This window comes from Schistocerca piceifrons, chromosome X, assembly GCF_021461385.2.
Source record: "Schistocerca piceifrons isolate TAMUIC-IGC-003096 chromosome X, iqSchPice1.1, whole genome shotgun sequence".
In the NCBI taxonomy this organism is placed as follows: domain Eukaryota; kingdom Metazoa; phylum Arthropoda; class Insecta; order Orthoptera; family Acrididae; genus Schistocerca; species Schistocerca piceifrons.
Genome location: NC_060149.1, coordinates 411,523,027 through 411,543,720, shown reverse-complemented (window position 1 = coordinate 411,543,720; position 20,694 = coordinate 411,523,027). Strand labels below are relative to the sequence as shown.

Here is a 20,694-nt window from a genome sequence, read left to right as displayed (position 1 = left end):
TCGATAATATCAAGAACCAGGTACAACAGCTGTGGGACAACTTGCCTCAGGAGAGTACACAACAGGTCCCGGATTCCCTTCCCAACTGAATCATTGCATGTAGCCAGGCCAGACGGGGTGCAACACCATACTGGTAAGTGGGCTCATACTGTCAACTCCACTGTAAATATGAGTAGATTTTGTAACCAATGAGGTAATATCACACACCTTCTCATTCTATGAAGTTTCATTTTGTTTCACCCACCTTCTGGGAGCTTCTTTTATGGCAGTGTAACCTGATGTAATGAAGACTTAGCACAACAACATTTTTGTGTGAATTTTTAAAATCCATGGACAATCACTGACACCAGTGCTGTATAATACCAGTGATCATTTAAACATCAGTATTTGCATAAAAAGATGGAAATTTTGTATCTGTATTCAATGGGTTTAGAAAAAACAATAAAATAGTTTATATATTGGAAACAAGAAGGAAGGATTTGTCCCGGCATTTGCCTTAAGCAATTTAGGGAAACCACAGGAAACACAAACCTGGCAGGTCAAAGCACAATTTTATCTGCCATCATCCTGAATACAAGTTCCTGTAACAACTGTATTAAGGTGAACCTGGGTTACTATAACAATGACAGTAGGATGAGATAATAATTATATTAAATGTTCTTGTAACTGAATTTTATTTTAATTAGTATCACCTGTGAAGAATTGTGCAGGTACTGAAATATTCTGAAAATTCCACCACTGTTGCTAAATCTAATGATGCTCTACAATAAGCTGTAGAATGTAAAGGTCGATGTAACTGCACACCATTTACATATTGATTTTACACCTGTCATAATTCTGAACATATCTGTTACCCATTAAGATAAAGGCTTCTTTGTGTGTGTGTGTGTGTGTGTGTGTGTGTGTGTGTGTGTGTGTGTGTTTCTTTCAAAGATAGCTGATTTTCTCACAACTAGAATGCCACTGAATGGGACAGATCATTACATAAAGCTTTCACTGCTTTTTGATTATTTTAAGACATATTTGAAACAATTATACAACTTACATCCCTAGGAAGATTTTCTGTGTTTAATGTAAAATAGCCCAACAAGTCCACATACTGGGCAGCTTTCCGACCAAAAGCTGATAACTGAGGCCATAAGCTCCACATAATCTCCAATAATATATCACACTCTGCTTCTTGGGAGTGCCTGTAAAAACAAAACACGTAATGTCACACATAATACAAAATGTCATTGTAGATGTGATTTATACAGCATTATGATATATTTTCAACCATGAACAAACACTGAACGATAATGGCAATAAGGCTAATACGACTACATCATTTGTTAGCAAAGTTTAGCAGAATACAAAGCATACACAGGCCCTCCCTGAAGACTACAGATTTTTCTTGATACAGATGTAAGGAAACAATAGATAAAGATAATGTGAACAAATAGTATGTACCATGCAATCATTTCCAAGTCATGTCAAGCTTCTGAAATCACATTACTTTACTTTCCTTTTTGGGATGATTCAGGTATCTAAAAAACTCTTTACTTGAACTAAACCAATAAAAATGTTATTTTGGACTGCTGAATGACAATTTAAAGGAAAGAATGTGGGGAAAGATAATCATCTTGGTCTTTTACATGTATAATATATATGACAATAAAATATGCAAGTAGTCATAGTAGAATAGGCAGGTTAAACAAACAATGTTAAAGTCTTTACACTATTGGTGGAAGATTCCTAAATGAAAAATGGAATTTGGCTTCCAATTTCCCCACTTGGAATAAAAGAAAAAAAAGAAAGACAGCAGAATGTGCAGGGATGGGTGGATGGGCAGGATAGGGGGGAGTATGCTACTAGGAATCCAGGAAGCCTAATCTTGTTAGTCAGTGATATGTTCCACTATTATTAATTCCCATACACTACCCATCTTCTTCTTCTTATTCTTGAAGAAATCATCTAACCTCAAAATTTCTCTCAACTGATGTGAGTGTACAGGCTGTGTACGACACTTCTGTTTAAAAGCCAAATATCTCTCAAATACATAAATATGATCATCTATGAGGAGCAAGTAAAAAGTAATAGCACTCAACTTATAAGTCCCAAGAAAGAAACAATTAGAAGGAACCTTTCCAACACTATTTTTACAGCTTTAAAATTAGAAGGAAGCAGCCCAACAATGTTTTCAAATCTTTAAAACTGAAGGGAAACATTCCCTCTTATAAAACTTTTATCCATTCTGGATCTGGAACACTGTGACACTCTTGTTAAAGGTTTCAGGAATTACTGCAACCAATCACCGTTTTTTCTTCAGTTTTTATTTATTCATGACTTGTTTCAAATTACCTGGTGATTCATCATCAGATGATACAATTTAGTTTGAAGTATTGTGGGGGTAATGCTCACCTAAACACCATCCCCTTTGCCTCTTTTTTACACACACACACTCTCTCTCTCTCTCTCTCTCTCTCTCTCTCTCTCTCTCTCTCTCTCCCCCCCCCCCCTCTCCCTCCTCCCCTCCCCATACGTATACTATCCTCTTTATTTAGCAATGAGAAACATGCCAAACAGAACTTCTCTACCAGAAATATTGTCCTAAACACTTTGTTGTAGATTTTGTAAATAGCATAAAAAAATTTGCAATGTCGAAACATAATACTATTTTTTTTTAAAGAAAGTCATGCAATAAATAAATATTTCATTACAAATGTCACACAAAAGGAAAAATGAACAAAGAAAATCTCTGCCTCAAAAAAACTCTTTGGAGACAACAGCCACACTCTTTGGTTTGTTTATATGTTGTAAAGTATGTGGGAGTCACCAACAGTGGAAAAGTGTCTGTTTCACTTGATATTTAATGATATTGGAAAGCATACATTATGTTTTCCAGAGCAGTGCTTGCAACAAGAATAAAAACAGTGAGTAATACCACCAAATTAATCTTACAATCTTAATATTCTTCCCACATACAGTGCTCACTTTTTCGTCTCTGTATTTGCCACAGGAGCATGACCCCAACAATACTCCAAACTAAATTGTATCATCTGGTGATGAATCGCCAGGCGATTCAAAACCAGTCATGAATAAATGAAAACTGAAGAAAAAACAGCGATTGGTTGCAGTAATTCCTGAAACCTTTATTCCCTTTTATGACCAGCTACCTCATAACTTTGTCTACAACTAAAACTGAAATAATGAACAAATGGGATTTTATCCTCACTGGCCAGCTCATAACTTAATGTAAACAAAACTTTAGTGAGATCATTTGTATATAAAACCTAATATTTTGGCTTGGTTCTCTAAGGTGCCCGGCCAGTCCAATTTGTTTAACAGCCCTCCAATGCTATGTACTGTTGCAATTTTACTTGTATTCAGCAAATTGTCCAATATTTCATATTTTAATGTATTCTAATTTGACATACATCCAGAGCATTTTTTCTGGGGTAATGATTGCAGACGATTACCCCTAAACTTTTCTGTCCGCAAAGTAAGTTCTTCACAATGCTGGAGAGCTTCAGCAGGCAACCAATCTCAATAACTGAATCTCTAGCACCCTGTCAGTGAGTCAACTTTATTGTTCTGTGAGTGAGCCGACATGTGGGACATTACATACTTTATTATTCACTTACCGTTCCTTTCTCATAGGTTATATGCATGACTGTACAGTGTGTCCTGCCTTTCATTGCAAGTTAGCCTAAGAGTTTCAGATAAGATGAGCAGCAAAATAACGAACTATTTTATTTGTTCTCCTGCATCTAAAAAGGTAAAACTTGCCAATAATTCTTGTATGAAGGAAAAGTCTGGAATTTCGACATTGTCAGTGGATGACAAAAGATGTAAACCTGAATACTGGACCCATGGGTGAAAATACAGTCAATGAACTTACGCACAACAGAAAGTCAAGTGATCATCTAGAATGTTGGACCTTGGCTCAAGAAATTGCATTTTGGGAGACAAATGACTGGTTGATCGTTTCAAACAAAAAACTTCACTGCAAAATTTGCAAAGTAGTAAGAAATTTGGACAAAGAAAGAAATAAACAAGACATAAACGCTGCACAACTGTTGGCTACCATACCTGCGGCATCTCCAAGTGATTGAAGAAAAGATGAGATGATTTCTTCGCGGGGAGGGGGAATATTAAAAACAAACTTCCATTCATCAAGCTGCTGCGCAAATACTACTTTGTGCTAAAGAGAAGACTTTGGAAAATGCCTGCACTAAGGCATTTCAAAACGAACAGGAGGTGACAGCAAATATATTTCACACTGCTTTTAAAGTTGCACAAAAGAATCAACCTTGAAATGATTGCGAGACCAAAATTGACATTCAAGAAACTTAATGCGCTGACATGGGCAGCATTTCACATTCTCGAAATGCGTGTACTATCATCATTAATCATATTGCACAATAAATGAAAAACAGTGGTTAAAACAATTATTGAGACAACAGTAAATCATTAATTATTGGTGAGAGCACAACAATTACCTAGTTATCATCTACAGTAATTTATTTTTGAACCAAACTCCCTGACATGAGGGAACCTACAAACGTTTTCATTGATATAGTTGAGCTAAATAATGTCACTGTCAGCCAGGGTTGCTTTAGATCGTCCGGGTTTACTTTACACACTTCCCACTAAGTTGTATCAAGCACCACACGTGACCAGTTTTTGAGGAAAATGGTTGCTTAGATAAGGCATAGTGAACTTTACTGGTAGGAAAATCATGACCAGTTTTTGAGGAAAATGGTTGCTTAGATAAGGTATAGTGAACTTTACTGGTAGGAAAATCATGATTGGGTTGCTCGTACACCATCCCGCTGGATGATAAATGCAGTTAACTGGACACGAGTATCATTACATATTTTATGTTGCCTAGAGACTGTCATTGATATGTCATAGTTATGTTCTGGGGGAACACCAGAGTCTAACTGCATCACCAGGTGAAAGCGACTTGCGCTACCCTATTTGGAGATCGCTCAATCATCTTAGGGTGGGCGTTCCTCTATGCAAGACCAACATGCAAAAATGGCGATACATCCTGCGAGTGTGGAACAACACAAGACCAGACCCACCTGCTAATTTGTCCTCAACTAGAACAACCCTGCACAACACAGGACATCTTGAGCCAAGCAGATTTTATGGTTGTTTAAAACAGCAGATGGAGAATCATCATCTGCAGACAGAGGATATTGCTATCTCTGAATGTGCAGAAGTATTGGACTAATCGACGTGGCCTAAAAATCGTGGAATATCATATGATAAAACGAAGTATAAAAACCTTATGTTGTTGTCATTTTGGTCTTCCAGAGAGAGGAATGCTTAGAGGATTTCGGGAGTATTTGATTGAGAAGAAAACACCAGAATCCCTCCTTCCTCTCCTCCATGCAGGGCAATGTGTTCCCGTATCATGCAGGGCAATGTGTTCCCATATCTACTAGTGAATGTGTTTTTTCGCAAATGAATCTCATTATCCCACCTTTCCATCTTTTTACTGTCAGCAATCTCACGCTCGTTAAATTGGTTGGCCCTCTACAGCAGTCGTTTCAACCTATGCGTTACGTACACTCTAGGTTTATGAAACCTACTGATACCTACTGATACCATGAGTAAAATAGAGGGTTCACCAGCCAGAACTAATGTCAATCTGGAAACTGTTATAATGCTAGGTAATGTTAATTACAGTGTAGTTTTATAGTTAAACAAGTTATCAGTTTTACTGGAAAGTTCAGCAATTGTCACCGCATTATATCTCATGCAAGAGTACCCCCTTCTTTTTCTGTTTTTTGAAAAAGAGCACTGTATATTCCATTTTTGAAAGCATTGAAATAAAGAACTAATTGTGATAAAACAAAGTTTAGTTCAAAAGAAATTCACAAATGCACAAAGCATTAAATATGTTTCTTCAAAAATCATTCCATTCCTTGGTGTAATTTCTAAAAACTTTTCAATCCTATTTTGTGACTAGATAGCCCGCATGAAACTACTGCACCATTTGTATTTCAAATATCTGCATGTACAGTCTGTTAACTTAGATCGTGGTCAGGTTACTGTGACTAGATAGCCCGCATGAAACTACTGCACCATGTCAGGTTAATCACCAGAAAAATGTATCTGGTAACAAACTAAAAGATATACATACATCATATATGAATGAAAGAAAAACAAACAATTACAACTAATAATACACCCAGTCACCCACAGCGTCAATAATTGCTTGGCATCTCCGACGCTTGCTCGAAGCAAAGTTTCCCCGCATATTCATATGGAATAGATCTCCAAATGCATCGAATTTGGATTGACAGCTGTTTCAAAGTGAAGACCAAAATTTTAATTACAACTTATTTTTTATGCAAGACCAGAAATTTTCAATAGGGTTGGCATCAGGCGACTGTGAGAGCCAATCCAGAACTTGCACACTTTTCTCCTTTTTCCAGTCGCTGCAAAGCCTGCTACAGGGCTTCAGATCATTGTCCTCCTGCAGTATCCAATCTTCATTTTTGACAATGAACTAACATTTGGCAGTCAGCATCAAACATCGTTGATAAATGTGACACATAAGCTGCACTCACATCTCTTCCTGTGTATCTCAGTCAAGAATTCAAAGTAAGCTAATGCTTTATGGACATTGCGAGAAGGACAAAGGTTCCCCCTGTCAGGTTGTGAAAGAACTAAGGCGATATCTTTTACCATCTTTGTATAATGTCGATCATGCTCTTACTTGACAGACTGTAGCTTGTATTTATGAAGAAACGAGATATCTGTGTGGCATTTACATACTGAAATGCGGCAAACCACTTAGAAAATATACAGAGGATGCAACAGGAGAAGTATCATTTTTACAATACAAAGAGTGAAAATGGATTTCAGTAACTTGTCTGCCTCATATGCTAAATCCAAGGAGTGCTAAAGTTCTAGCTACTCGAGTTGTAATACTAATTTGGTGTAGTAGAGGCACAAATAACAGAGAAAATATTTGTCAGAAAATCACAAGCAGTATAGCAATAACAATTCCATTCTGTCAACAATAACCAGCAACTAGAAAAAATGATCAAGTATCTAAAATAAATTTTAACAAACACTTGTTGGTATACAAAACTTTTCTAACAATTACTTACTTGAATATACCCAGAAGCAGTGCATGAGTCTGCCAGCGAACAGCAGTGGCATTTGTCTCTAAAAGGAATGTCCTTACAAAGCGCGTGAGGAAATCCCTAGAGACCTGAGAGAAAACTGAACTAACGAACACACTACAGAGGTCTTCCTGAAAGCTAGCTTCACTCAGCACACTCTCTATTTTCTCAGTTTCCTCTGTTCCTGTTGTGACACCTGTCACCGATGATTCGGTTTCGAAAGGTTCTACTAGTTCCACTGAGGATGAGGAAGGGAGCATCCATGTTGTTGGGCCAGATTCTATAACAATTGAAGGCTGCTGTTCTTCTGATGTAGAAGGACCTAGGTCAGCACCACCAGAGGCATCAGGTGCTGCAGACAAGGAAGGTCCAGGAGCTCCAGCAGATGTGGATGGCCCAGGAGCTACAGATGTAGAAGGATCAGGTAGACCAGTGGCCGGAGTACCAGATGTACCAGAAGCTGATAGTCTGGGAGAAACAGAAGTAGAGGGCCCAGCGGCACCAGAGGTTGATGGTCCAGGAGCGCCGGAGGCAGACAGTCCGACAGAGCTAGGAACTGAAGTGCCTGGGGCACCAGAAGAAGATGGGCCAGGAGCTCTGGAAATTGCAGAGCCAGGAGCTCTGGATGACAATGAGCTGGGGGCCCTAGAAATGAAGGTGCCAGAAGCACCAGGCACAGATGGACCAGGAACTGTCCATGTTGACTGTCCTGGAGCTGTTGGTGCAGACGTTCCCGGAACAGGCCAAAGTGATGAACCTGGGGCTGCCCAAGTGGACGGACCAGGAACTGTCCATGTAGATGGACCTGGGACAGCCCAGTTTGATGGGGGCAAGAGACTTGTAGACAGTGAGCCAGTTATAGTTGACAATGTCACACCTGATGTTGGCTGGGTCCTGGGTGAGGACTGTAATGAATATGATGTACTAGTTCTTAAATAAGTTGTTGGAACAGGCCATGCTCTTGCGGCAACATCTGGGTACACATTTCTGAATGCAGCCCCTTCTTGGTCTTCCGCGGTGGCTGACTCAAAGGTGCCAGATGAAGGTTGCGTTGTAGTGGGTGGCATCCTTGCTGTGGTCGATACAGCTGTTGGTGCACTCTGCACTGTACTTGTGGCACACACACCTTGTGCAGTGGAGCGTGTTGTTGATGTTGTTGAGTGTCTTTGAAAAATTACAGTAACAGGAACTGAATCAAGAGAAGTAGATGAACTAGATGACAATGATGCATTACCAATTGAGATCCTCGATGTGGATGGTGATAAGGGTAAACTAGACGAACTGTAAACAGTGTGTGCACCAAGGGAAATTGCTGAAGGAGCTGCTGTCACGAAAGACAGAGTTCCTGGGGAGGGGTACACAAAGGATACTGACATAGGGAAAGATGCACTACATGTAGTGGTAAAAGATGGGTTATAATCTGGGAAAGATGCGCTACATGAAGTGGGAAGAGGTGGGATATAAATTGGGAACGATGCATTAGATGAAGAGGCTATCCAACTTGGCAACGATGTACTACTTGACACTGGAAGAGCTGTTCCTGCTGATGACAGGGATGATGAGGATAGAGATGATAACGAAGATGAGGATAGTGATGAACTTGATGGAGTAGTTGAGGGCACGAGGGATGTAGTTGAGGGTGCAGATACTGGTAGAATCGTCAGTGTTGAGGCAGCAGCTGCAGGTCCTGCAGATGTAGCTGCTGGTACTGAAGTTGCTGATGCCACTGATCGAGGTGTCCTTGCACTCTGAACAGATTCCTGGGAGAACACACAGAAACAAGTATGTATGAAAATTTAGAAATGGAAATGAACTAGACAACTATAAACATAAAGTTAGCTAATTATGATATAAGGGAGGGGAGGGGGGATTTGGCTATAAAATAATGAGACTACTGCTGCAAAATATTTCATTTCAAAAACACACTTATTTAGTTACTGTCATCCTCAATATACCCCCTCCTCTATTCCTACAACACTCCATGTGAATTTTCCATTGATGGAAACTGCTGGAAGTCTACCTCTGCAAGCTTCTTTATGACTCTTGCCACTTTTTCTTTCACTGCTTAAATGGACAGAAATCTTGATCCTTTTAATGCAGATCTGACATTGGGGAATAGATGAAAATCACAAAGTGCTAGGTCAGGCAAATAAGGTGGGTCGTCTAACACTGGGATGCTGTATTTCGCCAGAAACCTCTTAACAGACAATGTGGTACGAGCCACTGCGTTATCTTGATGCAGAACCCATGACTTGTTCTTCTGCAATTCAGATGATTTTTCCTTATTTTATTTGGAGTTGAACAAGAATCTCAAGCTAGTAAAGTTGATTAATAGTTTGACATTCAGGAACCCAGTGAAGATACCCAATTCCATGAAAATAAAAAAATCAAAATCATCATCATCATCATCATCATCATCATCATCATAGCTTCGAATCTTGACTGGTCATTAGAGCTCTTTCTGTTCACAGTGAAGTCGGGTGCTTACAATGCATGGATTGCTGAAAAACTTAGATTTGACATATTTTCATACTTTCCAAGAAATGAAGACTACTTTCAATGGTATAAAAGGTGATAGTACAAACATCTTCACAAGTTACTTTTTGTTTTATCGTGATAATTTTTGGCACCTGTTTGACACACACTTTTTCCATGTTAAATCAGTTACATAAAATTTGCCTTACACATTCTTTGTCAATTCCTACAGCTACAGCAATTGATCAAATACTCAACTGGTGGTCAGATCAAATAATATTACCTACTTTTTTCAATATTTTCACCTGTTTTTGATGTTGAAGGGCATCTGACGCGTGGGACAACTTCAACATCATCTTAGCCATCTTGGAAATACTTTAAGCACTCAAAAACTTTTATGTGATAAACAGTCTTCGCTGTACACTTCCTCTACTAAAAGATAGGTTTCATTAGAAGTTATTCCAAGTTTCACATGAAAAACTTCATGACAATATGTTGTTCTATTATTACACTTATTTTTCTGGCAAAACAAAATAACAGTTCCTACAAATATTATGGTCACGGCCATACTGATTTGTCTACCAACACCAGAGATGCTACATTCGACTCAGAAAGCTTTACACTTCACAGCTATCGATCGTTCATATTTCAAGCATGTGTACTTGGTGACAGTGTCAGTCCCACTATTTTATAGCCTCATCTCATATGTTAAGTTTAAATACATTACTACTCACCATTATGAATGATAAGTTTTTCATAAACTTCACTGTTATTACTACATACATCTTCAATATATACATAATTCTTAAAGTGGCTCAGATCTTTAGAAATGAATACTATTCATTTTTAGTACTTATGCTCACTAAATCAATCAATAGCTGGGCTAGGATGGAATAACAATATTATGAAAATGATAAGATTGCTACTCACCATAGAGACGAGGCACTGAGGCACAGGTAGGCACAGAGGAAAGACTACTAAACATTTACGATTTTCACCAAAAGGCCTTCTCCTGCTAAAGAAATAGCACACCACTATCTCTGGCTGCTGTGACCAGACTGTGGCTTAAATATTTAATAGTCTTTTCTGAATATTGTATTTATTACTCACAGTCTTATATACTACATTTCAGGTGACATAACCAAATTTACAATGCTCTTATGATATCTCCACATACAGCCTAATGACTCCGTGTTGTTGTTGTGGTCTTCAGTCCAAAGACTGGTTTGATGCAGCTTCCTCTCCTCTAGTCAGGTTGTGGCACAAATATCTCTTCTCCCCAATTAGGTCAATACTATGTCTACATACTTCCAGAAAGTACATAATATAATTTTTTAGACACAGGTACATTTCTTAAGAATTTTGGCAAGACTATAATTCAGACACTTGTGACTGCCACTGTAGTAACATCCAGTTCTATAAATCACACACATATGCAAGTATATTCATTTTTCACTCTTCATATTTTTGTGTACCTGTACATCATGTGTGTGTATCTTTGACTACATACTTCAAGAATAATATTCAACAACACACTTTTGTGACATGATGCATCTCTTTGTATGTCTAGCATCGAGGAAATTTTTTTCTGTCTTCTAAAACAACTAATTTATCTTCCGCTCCTTTTCCTCCGCCTCACAACCTCTGTTTACAATAGTAGATAATTTTTCCATCATTAAGTGCTGTGTGTTCCTGTCTACGCTCCTCCAGTTCCTCAGAATGTTTCTGTTGTATGTCTTAAGTTTCCCTTTGCAATTCTGCAGATGATGAGTCTATGATCAAGATCCACCCCACGAAATCATCCAAGGTCACCAGTACCCATGTACAACCTTAAAACACTAATACGGAAAAGCTTAAAAGCTATTACACATTAAGCCCAATCCACAAAATATGCCACAGAGACAGCGGAGGTCCCAAACTAAAAATTACAGGTGCTTCATCATATTTCTGCAACAGTTAAAAAGTAAAACATGGTCAACAGCCTGCAAACATACACTAGAACACAAATGGTTAAAACAAGGGCATTTGGTCAGGAAATGGCAAACCATCGAAGGTTGATGACAATGAGCACAAAGCAATGGGGGATCACCTCCTAACAATTGGTGATGGCTGAAAAGACAGTCCCAGAGGGAACAGACCACTCAAGACGGCGGGCAAGCTAGGCAGTGTACACTCAGAGGTCCAAATGGGAATAGGTGTATGTGCAGTCTGAAAGGATTTGGGTGCTGCAGTGTTAAGACAAATAAGGTCGAGTTGATTGAGAAGGTCATCCAAGAGGGCACCTCTCAGACATGTTCTGGGAGAGCCTCAAAGGAGATGGCATGCATTAAAGTCACTGAGTGGCAAAGAAGGGGTGAGGGACTTGACCAATAAGGTGGAGAAAGTCAGCCCTGGTGACACCGAATGATGGAGGGATGTAGACGTCGCAAAGAGAAATGATGGGGCAAAGAAGGATAATGCGGACTGCAACAGCTTGCAGCAAAGTGTTTAGTGAGATGGTTTGGCTATAACGTCATCCAGGATGAGCGGTGTGACTCCCTCATGAGATTGAATGCTGTCCTCAGGGGGGGGAAGGTCAAAGTGGACTGGAAGGAAATGTGAGAGTTCGAAGTGGTTGCAAGGGGACAGTTTTGTTTCTTGGAAGCAGAAAACAAGCGGATTCTTCAGTTCCAAGAGCAGCCGTAATTCCTCCTTGTTGGATCTAATGCCACAAATGTTCCATTGGAAAAGAGTAATAATGAGGAATGGGGAGGAGGGAACAAATGAAGGGTAGTCACCTCAGTGGCTGCCAAGTACCAGCCTTCGGAGACTCACTGCTACAGGGTGCAGAGACTGGAGGATCCTACAGAGGCGTCAGCATTCTCCCTGCAGATCCCAGGGCAGAAAAAGGGCAGGCGGTGCACACCAGCAAAATGGAGATCTGCTGGGTGAGAGTATCATGCGGCAACACCGTTTAAGACGATCTCTGAGACGGGGAAGGAGAACATCATTTGTCTTTGATTTCTTACAGCCTTTTCGGCTAGCAGCTGAAGACTCGGATGTTTGTTGGCTGGACAGATGCAAAAAATCTTCATGGGAATATCCCTTTTCTCCTCTCCGGTCTGCTGGTTGTGTAGCAGGTGATTTTGCTGCTGGCAGTGAAAATTTAGTGATCTGTTGTGCAGCTGGAGGAGGAGGAGGAGGAGGAGGAGGAGGAGGACGAGACAGGGAAGCTACCGCAATACTGGGCAATTTTACAGCTGCAGTGCTGAACTGAAGGTCGCAAGTCTGTGTGGCCATGTCCTTTGTGGAGCAAGGCATGTCATATAGTAAAATGCAGGGCTTTTGACTAGCCAACAACTTGTGAGCAACAGGGTAAGGTCCTTTTTCCTTCACCCGGATCTCCTCGATGTCCCCTCATTGAGATACACAGGACATTCTAGGGATGGTGGTGGTAATGATGATGATGTTTGGTTTGTGGGGCGCGAAACTGCACGGTTATCAGTGCCCGTACAATTTCCTAACCTTTGCTCAGTCCAATCTCGCCACGTTCATGAATGATGATGAAATGATGAGGACAACACAAACACCCAGTCATCTCGAGGCACATGAAAATCCCTGACCCCGCCGGGAATCGAACCCGAGACCCCATGCTTGAGAAGCAAGAACATGACCATGAGACCGCGAGCTGTGGACCTCGGGATGAGGCTGCATGGTCCCCATTGCAATTGATCCAGTAGGGCGGAGGAGGCGGGCTATCACCCTCATGAGCATCCCTACCACAAGTAACACATTTGGCCGAATTTTTGCAGGGCATGCAAGTGTGGCTGAAATGTTGGTACTGGTAACAACTCACTGGGTTTGAAATGTTCAGTCAGACCGTGATGACTTCATAGCCTGCTTTGATCTTCAATGGAAGCATTACGTGATCAAACGTGAGAAAAAGAGTGCTTGTAGGCACTAAGGTAGCATAAACCTTTTCCATTACCTGATGAACTGCAGTGATGCTCTCATCAAAGAGGTAAATTTGGATTTCTCCCTAAATCAGACCATCAAGCAGCTCAGCGTAAATAACACCATGTGAAGAATTCAGTGTTTGACTGGCCTCAACATGAATAGGGTGCCTGTGGAGGACCAAAGCTGTAAGCAGTTGTTGGGCTTGAAAAACCACAACTGGTCTTCGAAAGCTAAGTCCCATTACGTAAACGAGAGCAGAATTTCACAGGGTCTGCAACTGCATCAACACCTTTCAGAATACTAAATGAATTAACCATAGCAAAGGACTGACCTCCTCCAGTACGTGATACAACAAGGAACCGAGGTGCAGCTGGGAGATTCTTTGAATCTTTAGCATCATTCCATTTACGTTAATTACACATAGACTGAGATGGTGATTGGCTCACTGTGAAAAAATCCTCCACGATTGCCAGTGTCTCCAATGGCTCAGTATCCCCCCCCCCCACAGGAGGGCCACCTGCCTTAGGTGATTGTTCATACCTCAGGTCACATCTCTCGAACTCTTGACAGAGGCACCAACTGACAATTTGGGAAGGTAACACAACTCGTGCAGTCGCACCTCACTGTGCCTGGGCTGTACAAAGCGGTATGTGCGAAACTTACCTGTCAACCTGTGGCTGGGAATTATGCATTACCCAGTCACCTGCTGTGTGTCAAACACATGGGCTGGCATTCAGGAGCATGCAAGAAGGAAGAAGAAATGTAGGGAGACCTCAAATGCCAAAGCAGAGAAAGGGTAGGAGGTGTAGAACAAAGAAACAGATGAGGGGCTGTTCTGATGTCAGGCCATTAAACTTCAGAACAAATTACCAAAAATATACCATACATGTTGCTCAAGGGAGGGGGAAAAGGAATGGTAGCCAAGCAAGAACTCACCCAAGAGTGGTGAGGCCCATAGGAGGGAGGTTATGATCAAGTTCATCTCACACTCAACATAAAGTGCGTTAAATCTATTCAAAAGCATTGTTGATGCAAGTTCGTGGTTCTAGTAAGTGTAACAGCAAAGGTAGTTAAAACACACAATATTTCATCAGATACTAGACAGAACAACATTTAGCATTCTTGACATTCAGGAATATGAAGCACTTCAAGCTTGTGACAGTAACCTGCAATGAACTTTGTGGAATCTAGAGTAGCACTGCAACTTGTGAGAGGTAAAGCAGCACCAGTTTCTCTTTAAAAAAAGCCTCAGCATTAACAGATTGCAATCGACAACTTGAAATCTTTCAGCAATGTCATAAACAGTATTGCCATTTCCTCTGGGCATTATCACCTCAACTGCTCCTGAATCACACTACTCTGATTTCTACCAATTCTAGCAAACCACCCAGTAGTTAAATATAATAGTAGTGGATAATATAAAAGGAATCAAATTTTCAATAAATAGCATTATTTGTAAAATGCCTGTTTACTTACTTATGTCTCAGCTATAAATGTGAAACAATGGAAAGTCTGGGATGGAATGACAATAATATGGAAAGGATAAATTGCTACTCACCCCATACAGGATGCGTTGAGTTGCAGACAGACACAATGAAAAGACTGCTAAACATTCACACTTTTGGAGAAAAAAGTGGTCCTTCCGAAATAACACATATGCATGCGCAAGCACACGTGCACACAGCTGCTGTCTGCAGCCACTACAATCCAAATGTGGGTTGCGCCTACATCTGATGTGTGCAGCAATCTGATGTAGGTGGTGGGGTAAGGAGGCGGCAGGGGCTGGGTAGTGGGCAGGATAGCAGGGTAGAGGTGGAGGAACATGATGTGCTGTTTGTGGAAGTGTGCAGGAACGTGGTGGGGACAGGATAGGGCTTCTAGTTCTGGAGAATGTGCTGGGAGGGGCGATGAAAGATACAGAGAAGGGGAAAAGACTGACAATGTGTTGGTGTCACAGAAGGCGTGGGTAGTGTTGGAATGGGAGCAGGGAAGGGGTTAGATAGGTGTAAGACAGGGAACCCTGGTGGAGAATGTGGTGCTCCTTTGTGGTTGAACTATGGGTATGTGGGGGGGGGGGGGGGGGGGTGGTGGTGGTGGTGGTGGTGGTGGTGGCAGGTTACTGGAGAGAAAAGACATAGGAGATCCTCTTTCTGAACCAAGTTGGAAGGGTACTTTCAGTCTGTGAAGGTGTCAGTGAAACCCTCGGTATATTTGGAGAGGGACTGCTCATCACTACAGGTGCAATGACCATGGGTGACTAGACTGAATGGAAGGGACTTCACTGTATGAAATGGGTGGCAGCTGTCAGAATGGAATTATTGTTGATGGCTGGTAGGTCTTATGTGGACGGAGGTACTGGTGCACCCATCCTTGAGGTGGAAGCAGACATCGAGGAAGGTGGCTTTTCCGGTTGAGGAGGATCAGATGAAGCAAATGATAGAGAAGGTGTTGAGATTCTGGTGAAATGTGGATAGTGCGTCCTCACCCTCGGCCTAGATCACAAAGGTGTCACAAATTAATTTGATCCAGGTGACAGGTCTGGGATTCTGGGTGGTTAGGAAGGATTCCTCTAGATAGCCCAGGAATAGATTGGCATAGGATGGAGCCTGGTGGATGCCCATTGCTGTACCATAGATTTCTTTGTAGGTGATGCCTTTAAAGGAGAGGTAATTCTGGGTGAGGATACAGTTGATTATTGTGACCAGAAAGGAGGTTGTACGTTTGGAATCAGCTGGGTGTTAGGAAAGGTAGTTTTCAATAGTGGCAAGGCCAGGGCCATTTAGGATGTTAGTGCAGAGGGAGAAGGCATTGACAGTGATGAGCAAGGCATTAGATGGTAAAGGAACAGAAACTGTGGAGAGCTGGTGGAGGAAATGACTTGTATCTTTTATACAAGAGGGTAGGTTATGGGTATCAGGCTGAAGGTACTGGTCCACAAGAGCGCAGAGAACCTAAGTGGGGGCACAGTAACCAGGCACAATAGGGGCCTTACCAAACCACCCACCACAGGTTGCTGCACATGTCAGGCGCAGGCACAGGCACAGTCCTCAGTTGGGCCCCAACAGCCGGAGACAGTAGCCGCCTACTCTATGTTGAGAGTAGCAGTTTATCCTTTCCATATTGTAAATATAAATTACAAATTTTCCCTGAAACTCTCTGACTGTACTATTGTACACTGTGTGCTATATATTTCGCATCTACGTCTAGAGGAAGGGCAAAAAAAGTGGCCTCGACGAATCGATATAATTGGACGTGAATGTATGCATATATACCAAACTCAATGATTCACACACACTTGCGTCCTGAGAGTGTCCCACAACATTTTATACAAGAGGGTAGTTATGGGTATCAGGCCGAAGGTATTGGTCCACAAGAGCACAGAGAACCTAAGTGGGGGCACAGTAACCACGCACAATAGGGGCCTTACCAAACCACCCACCACAGGTTGCTGCACATCATCTTATCCACTCCTAGTCCTTACCTAATTCCCTTTCCCAACCCAAGGTGTGATGCGATCCGTGCCAAGGGGTGCGTGGCACGTGGGAAGATGCGTTGCAAATGGAGCCTCAGGTATACCAGGCGACCTCCAAGAGTAAGTAGCTTTACACCGCGCGGGTTTGCCATGGGGTGGACCATGTAGATCCCCAAATCTCATGGGACCAAGATGGTTATGACAGACGAAAATAAATTAAAGAAAACTGAGACCTCAGACATCCAAACATCAGGGTCAGAACTGACAGAATACACTCCCACTACTGAATAAGGGTCTAGACCTGAGCAAGAGGAACTGGGAAGTTGGACCAGATGAAGATTAAAGCCTTGTCTGGGGCCCAGAGAAGGAAACTTCTCAGGGAACAGAAACAAAAGGCAGGCAAAGAATGGCTTTCTAGACATAAGTGGAGGGAATTAAAAGGGCTTTAGCCCAAGACCCCCAAGAAAAACTGTCTCAGGTTGAAGGGGATAAACAGACCCCCACAACGTCGAAGACAGGTAACAAGAGAATAAGGGAGGAATCTAAAGCCGTTGGCACACAGACCATACATCTGAACATAGAGCGTGCCGAGTTTCAGATATCATAGCGTGCAATAGCATGTTGAGGAGTCTTTCCAAACGTGCAGAGCAATATCTAGCATGTCAGATATTCTGAGCATGTGTCTGAACATTGACCAATGAGATGGCACAACGCCACCTACATCACATGCACTCCATCTCCAGTCAGCACAGAGTTGTGAGGCACCATACTGGCATTCATTTCAAGCCTATATGTATATATGCTGTTTCTGAGCACCAGCAAATTGAGAATCACTCGAAAACCCATTGTTAACTGTGTGATTTGTTGCAATAAAATAATGAGAATCATCAGATTCGTGGCAAAAGAATTATTGTAACTTGCGTGCTGTGAGAGTATGCTATATGAAGGCAATGACACACTGAGGATCCACCAAAAATGCATTGTTCTTGGTACAAGTTGTTATAATTAAATTTCAATTAGTAACATAACTATGATTAAAGCTTTTAGCAAGTGGCAACATGCTAGGATTGGCTACCGACACTGTTATGTTGATTTAGCATAGTGCGTAGCGTCACTGACCCACATGAAGATGCACGACAGGGCGGTGGTTCACGTCTCACCACGTCAAACTTTTTTTCCCTAACTTTTGCATTTTTATTAGGTTCTGATGCTTCATTATTAGTTTAATATAAGTATATACTATAATATCTGATGTTATGTAAATATAAGTTGAGGGGGCCTTTAGTAACACAACCTTTGAATCCATGGTTAGGGCAGCAGAGGTGCATAACCTAGGGACCACTATATGTAGGTGGCCTAGGACCATGCTTAGTGGAAGGAAGGTAGAGGCCACCATGATGAATGAAAAGATGGTAATTAACATCACTAGAGGTTGTCTACAAGGAGGAGTTTTGTCCCCTTTATTGTGGAATCTAATGGTGAATGAACTCATTGAGAAACTAAATTCCAGGCAATGCTTTTGCCAAGGATACGCAGATGACCTTGCCATAGTAATACTTCACAAATTTACTGACACAATTAGGAAATTGGCACAAGGTGCACTGGACATTGTGCAAGACTCATGCATTAAACAGGATATAAGGGTTAATCCTAAGAAGACTGTTGTGGTACCATTCATGAAGAAGCACATCCAACAACCAAGTTGGAATCTAAAGATCTTCGATGAAACTCTACCTGTGAAGGGGATAGTGAAATATCTAGGGGTAACCTTAGATGAGAAATTAACATGGGCCCCTCACATTAAGAGCATCTGCTCCAATGTGAAAGGTACTCTAGTGAGTATTAGATGGTCTTGTGGCAAAAACTGGTACCTAAGCCATAGAGGTATGCACTGGACATACACAATGGTGGTTAAACCTAGGATCGCCTATGGGGCCGTAGTGTGGTGGAAAAAGGTAAAACAGCAGGTTGCAGCTAAGGAGCTTGCTAAGGTGCAGAGACTGGCCTGCTTAGCCATAACAGGCGGAATTAGCAGCACACTAACTGCTGGGATGGAAGCCATGCTGGACATGCCTCCACTGCACCTTTGGGTGAAGATGAAGGCAGGAGCTGGTGCATACAAGCTCAAAACTGGTAAAAGCTGGATCCCATTGGGATATCCAGAATCACACATTAAATAGTAAGTGAGGTAAATATAGGAATGGCTGGGGAAATGCCGGCCGACTATATAACAACTCCCAACTGCTTCAACAAGCCTTACAATATAATAATTGGAAGTAGGGAGCAGTGGGAATAAAATAAAACAGTTCGACACAGCACGGGGAACATTGTCTGGTTCACTGTTGGGTCGAAATCAAACTAAGGCGCTGGGGCCAGAGTGTACGGGGTTCAGCCAAGACTGGAGGGCATCATATCTCTATGAAAACTGGCCTCAGTATTCCAAGCTGAAATTACTGCAATGTGTGGAGGAGAGTATACGTAGGTGCTACAAAGAACGTAGCATCCACATATATTCAGACAGCCAGGCAGTCCTGAAAACACTGGCAGCTCCTGCAACACGATCTAAGATTGTTGGAGAATGTCACAGTGCTCTGGTGGAGCTCGGGGGAAGCAATAGGGTAAACCTAGTGTGGGTCCCTGGCCACTCAGGGATCGGTGGCAATGAACAAGCTGACAGATTGGCCAGGATGGGGGCGAAGACTCCATACGTTGGACCAGAACCTGTCCTGACAATCACCAAGGCTCTGATCAAACTAGAACTACGGAACTGGCTTAGAAGTCAGCAGAGAATACTGGACCAAGGTCTATAAACAAAAACATGGTAAGGTAGTGATGCCAAAGCCATGTTTTAAAAGAAGCTCTGTAATCCTGGGCTTGAACAGGAAAGAGATTAAACTCATGGTTGGATTGATGACCAGCCATGGGAATTTCAAAAAACACCCACATACAATGGGTATAAAGGAAGAAGACCCTAAACATAGGATCTATGATGAGAGTGAAGAAACTGCATCACACCTATTCTTCGAATGCACAGCATTGGAAAGCAAGAGACACAGAATTTTCGAGACAACTAGACATGAAGAAATTGTGTCTAACAAAAAAAAAAAAAAAACTGGTAAAGGGACTCCTTGTACAATTTATAGGCATTGGTTGGCTTACTAAATAAACAGGAAGTGATATCCACAATCAACTTGGTTTCAGTGTGGGAAGTGGTGGTTTAGACCAAAGCTGTTTTAGCTTCCCTGCCAAAATCAAATCAATCCTATCAAATCAACCCAACACCTGTGTTTCTTTGTACCCCGGACCTCTGTTCACTGGGCCACTTATTTGCCCCATCCTGTACATCTATACTCAGTGAATCACTGTGAAGTTCATGGCAGAGGGTATGTCCCACTGTACCAGTTACTAGGGTTTTTTCCCCTGTTCCATTAACATATGGAGCGTGGGAAGTATGGTTGTTTAAATTGTTCTGAGTGTGCTGTAATTAATCTAATCCTGTCGTTACAGTCCCTAAGGAAGCACACATAGGGTGTAGTTGCATATTCCTGCAGTCATAATTCAAAATTGGTTCTTTAAACTATAAGTAGGTTTTTTAGGGATAGTTTATTTCTGTCTTCAAGAGTCTGCCAGTTAATTTTTTTTCAGCATCTCTGTGACACTCTACCACAGATCAAACGAACTGTA

At 41.6% G+C, this 20,694-nt stretch overlaps 1 protein-coding gene across 1 annotated transcript in view; it reads right to left on the bottom strand.

Annotated features, from left to right (window-relative positions):
- Positions 1–20,694, bottom strand: part of LOC124721530 (protein purity of essence) — a 482,247-nt gene that overhangs the window by 105,372 nt on the left and 356,181 nt on the right. Inside the window, exons 56-57 of the mRNA XM_047246550.1 lie at positions 7,113–8,887; positions 1,046–1,190 (exon numbers count right to left, since the gene is read on the bottom strand). Of these exons, the coding sequence (XP_047102506.1) occupies positions 1,046–1,190; positions 7,113–8,887 (1,920 nt within the window). The remainder of the gene's footprint in view (positions 1–1,045; positions 1,191–7,112; positions 8,888–20,694) is intronic.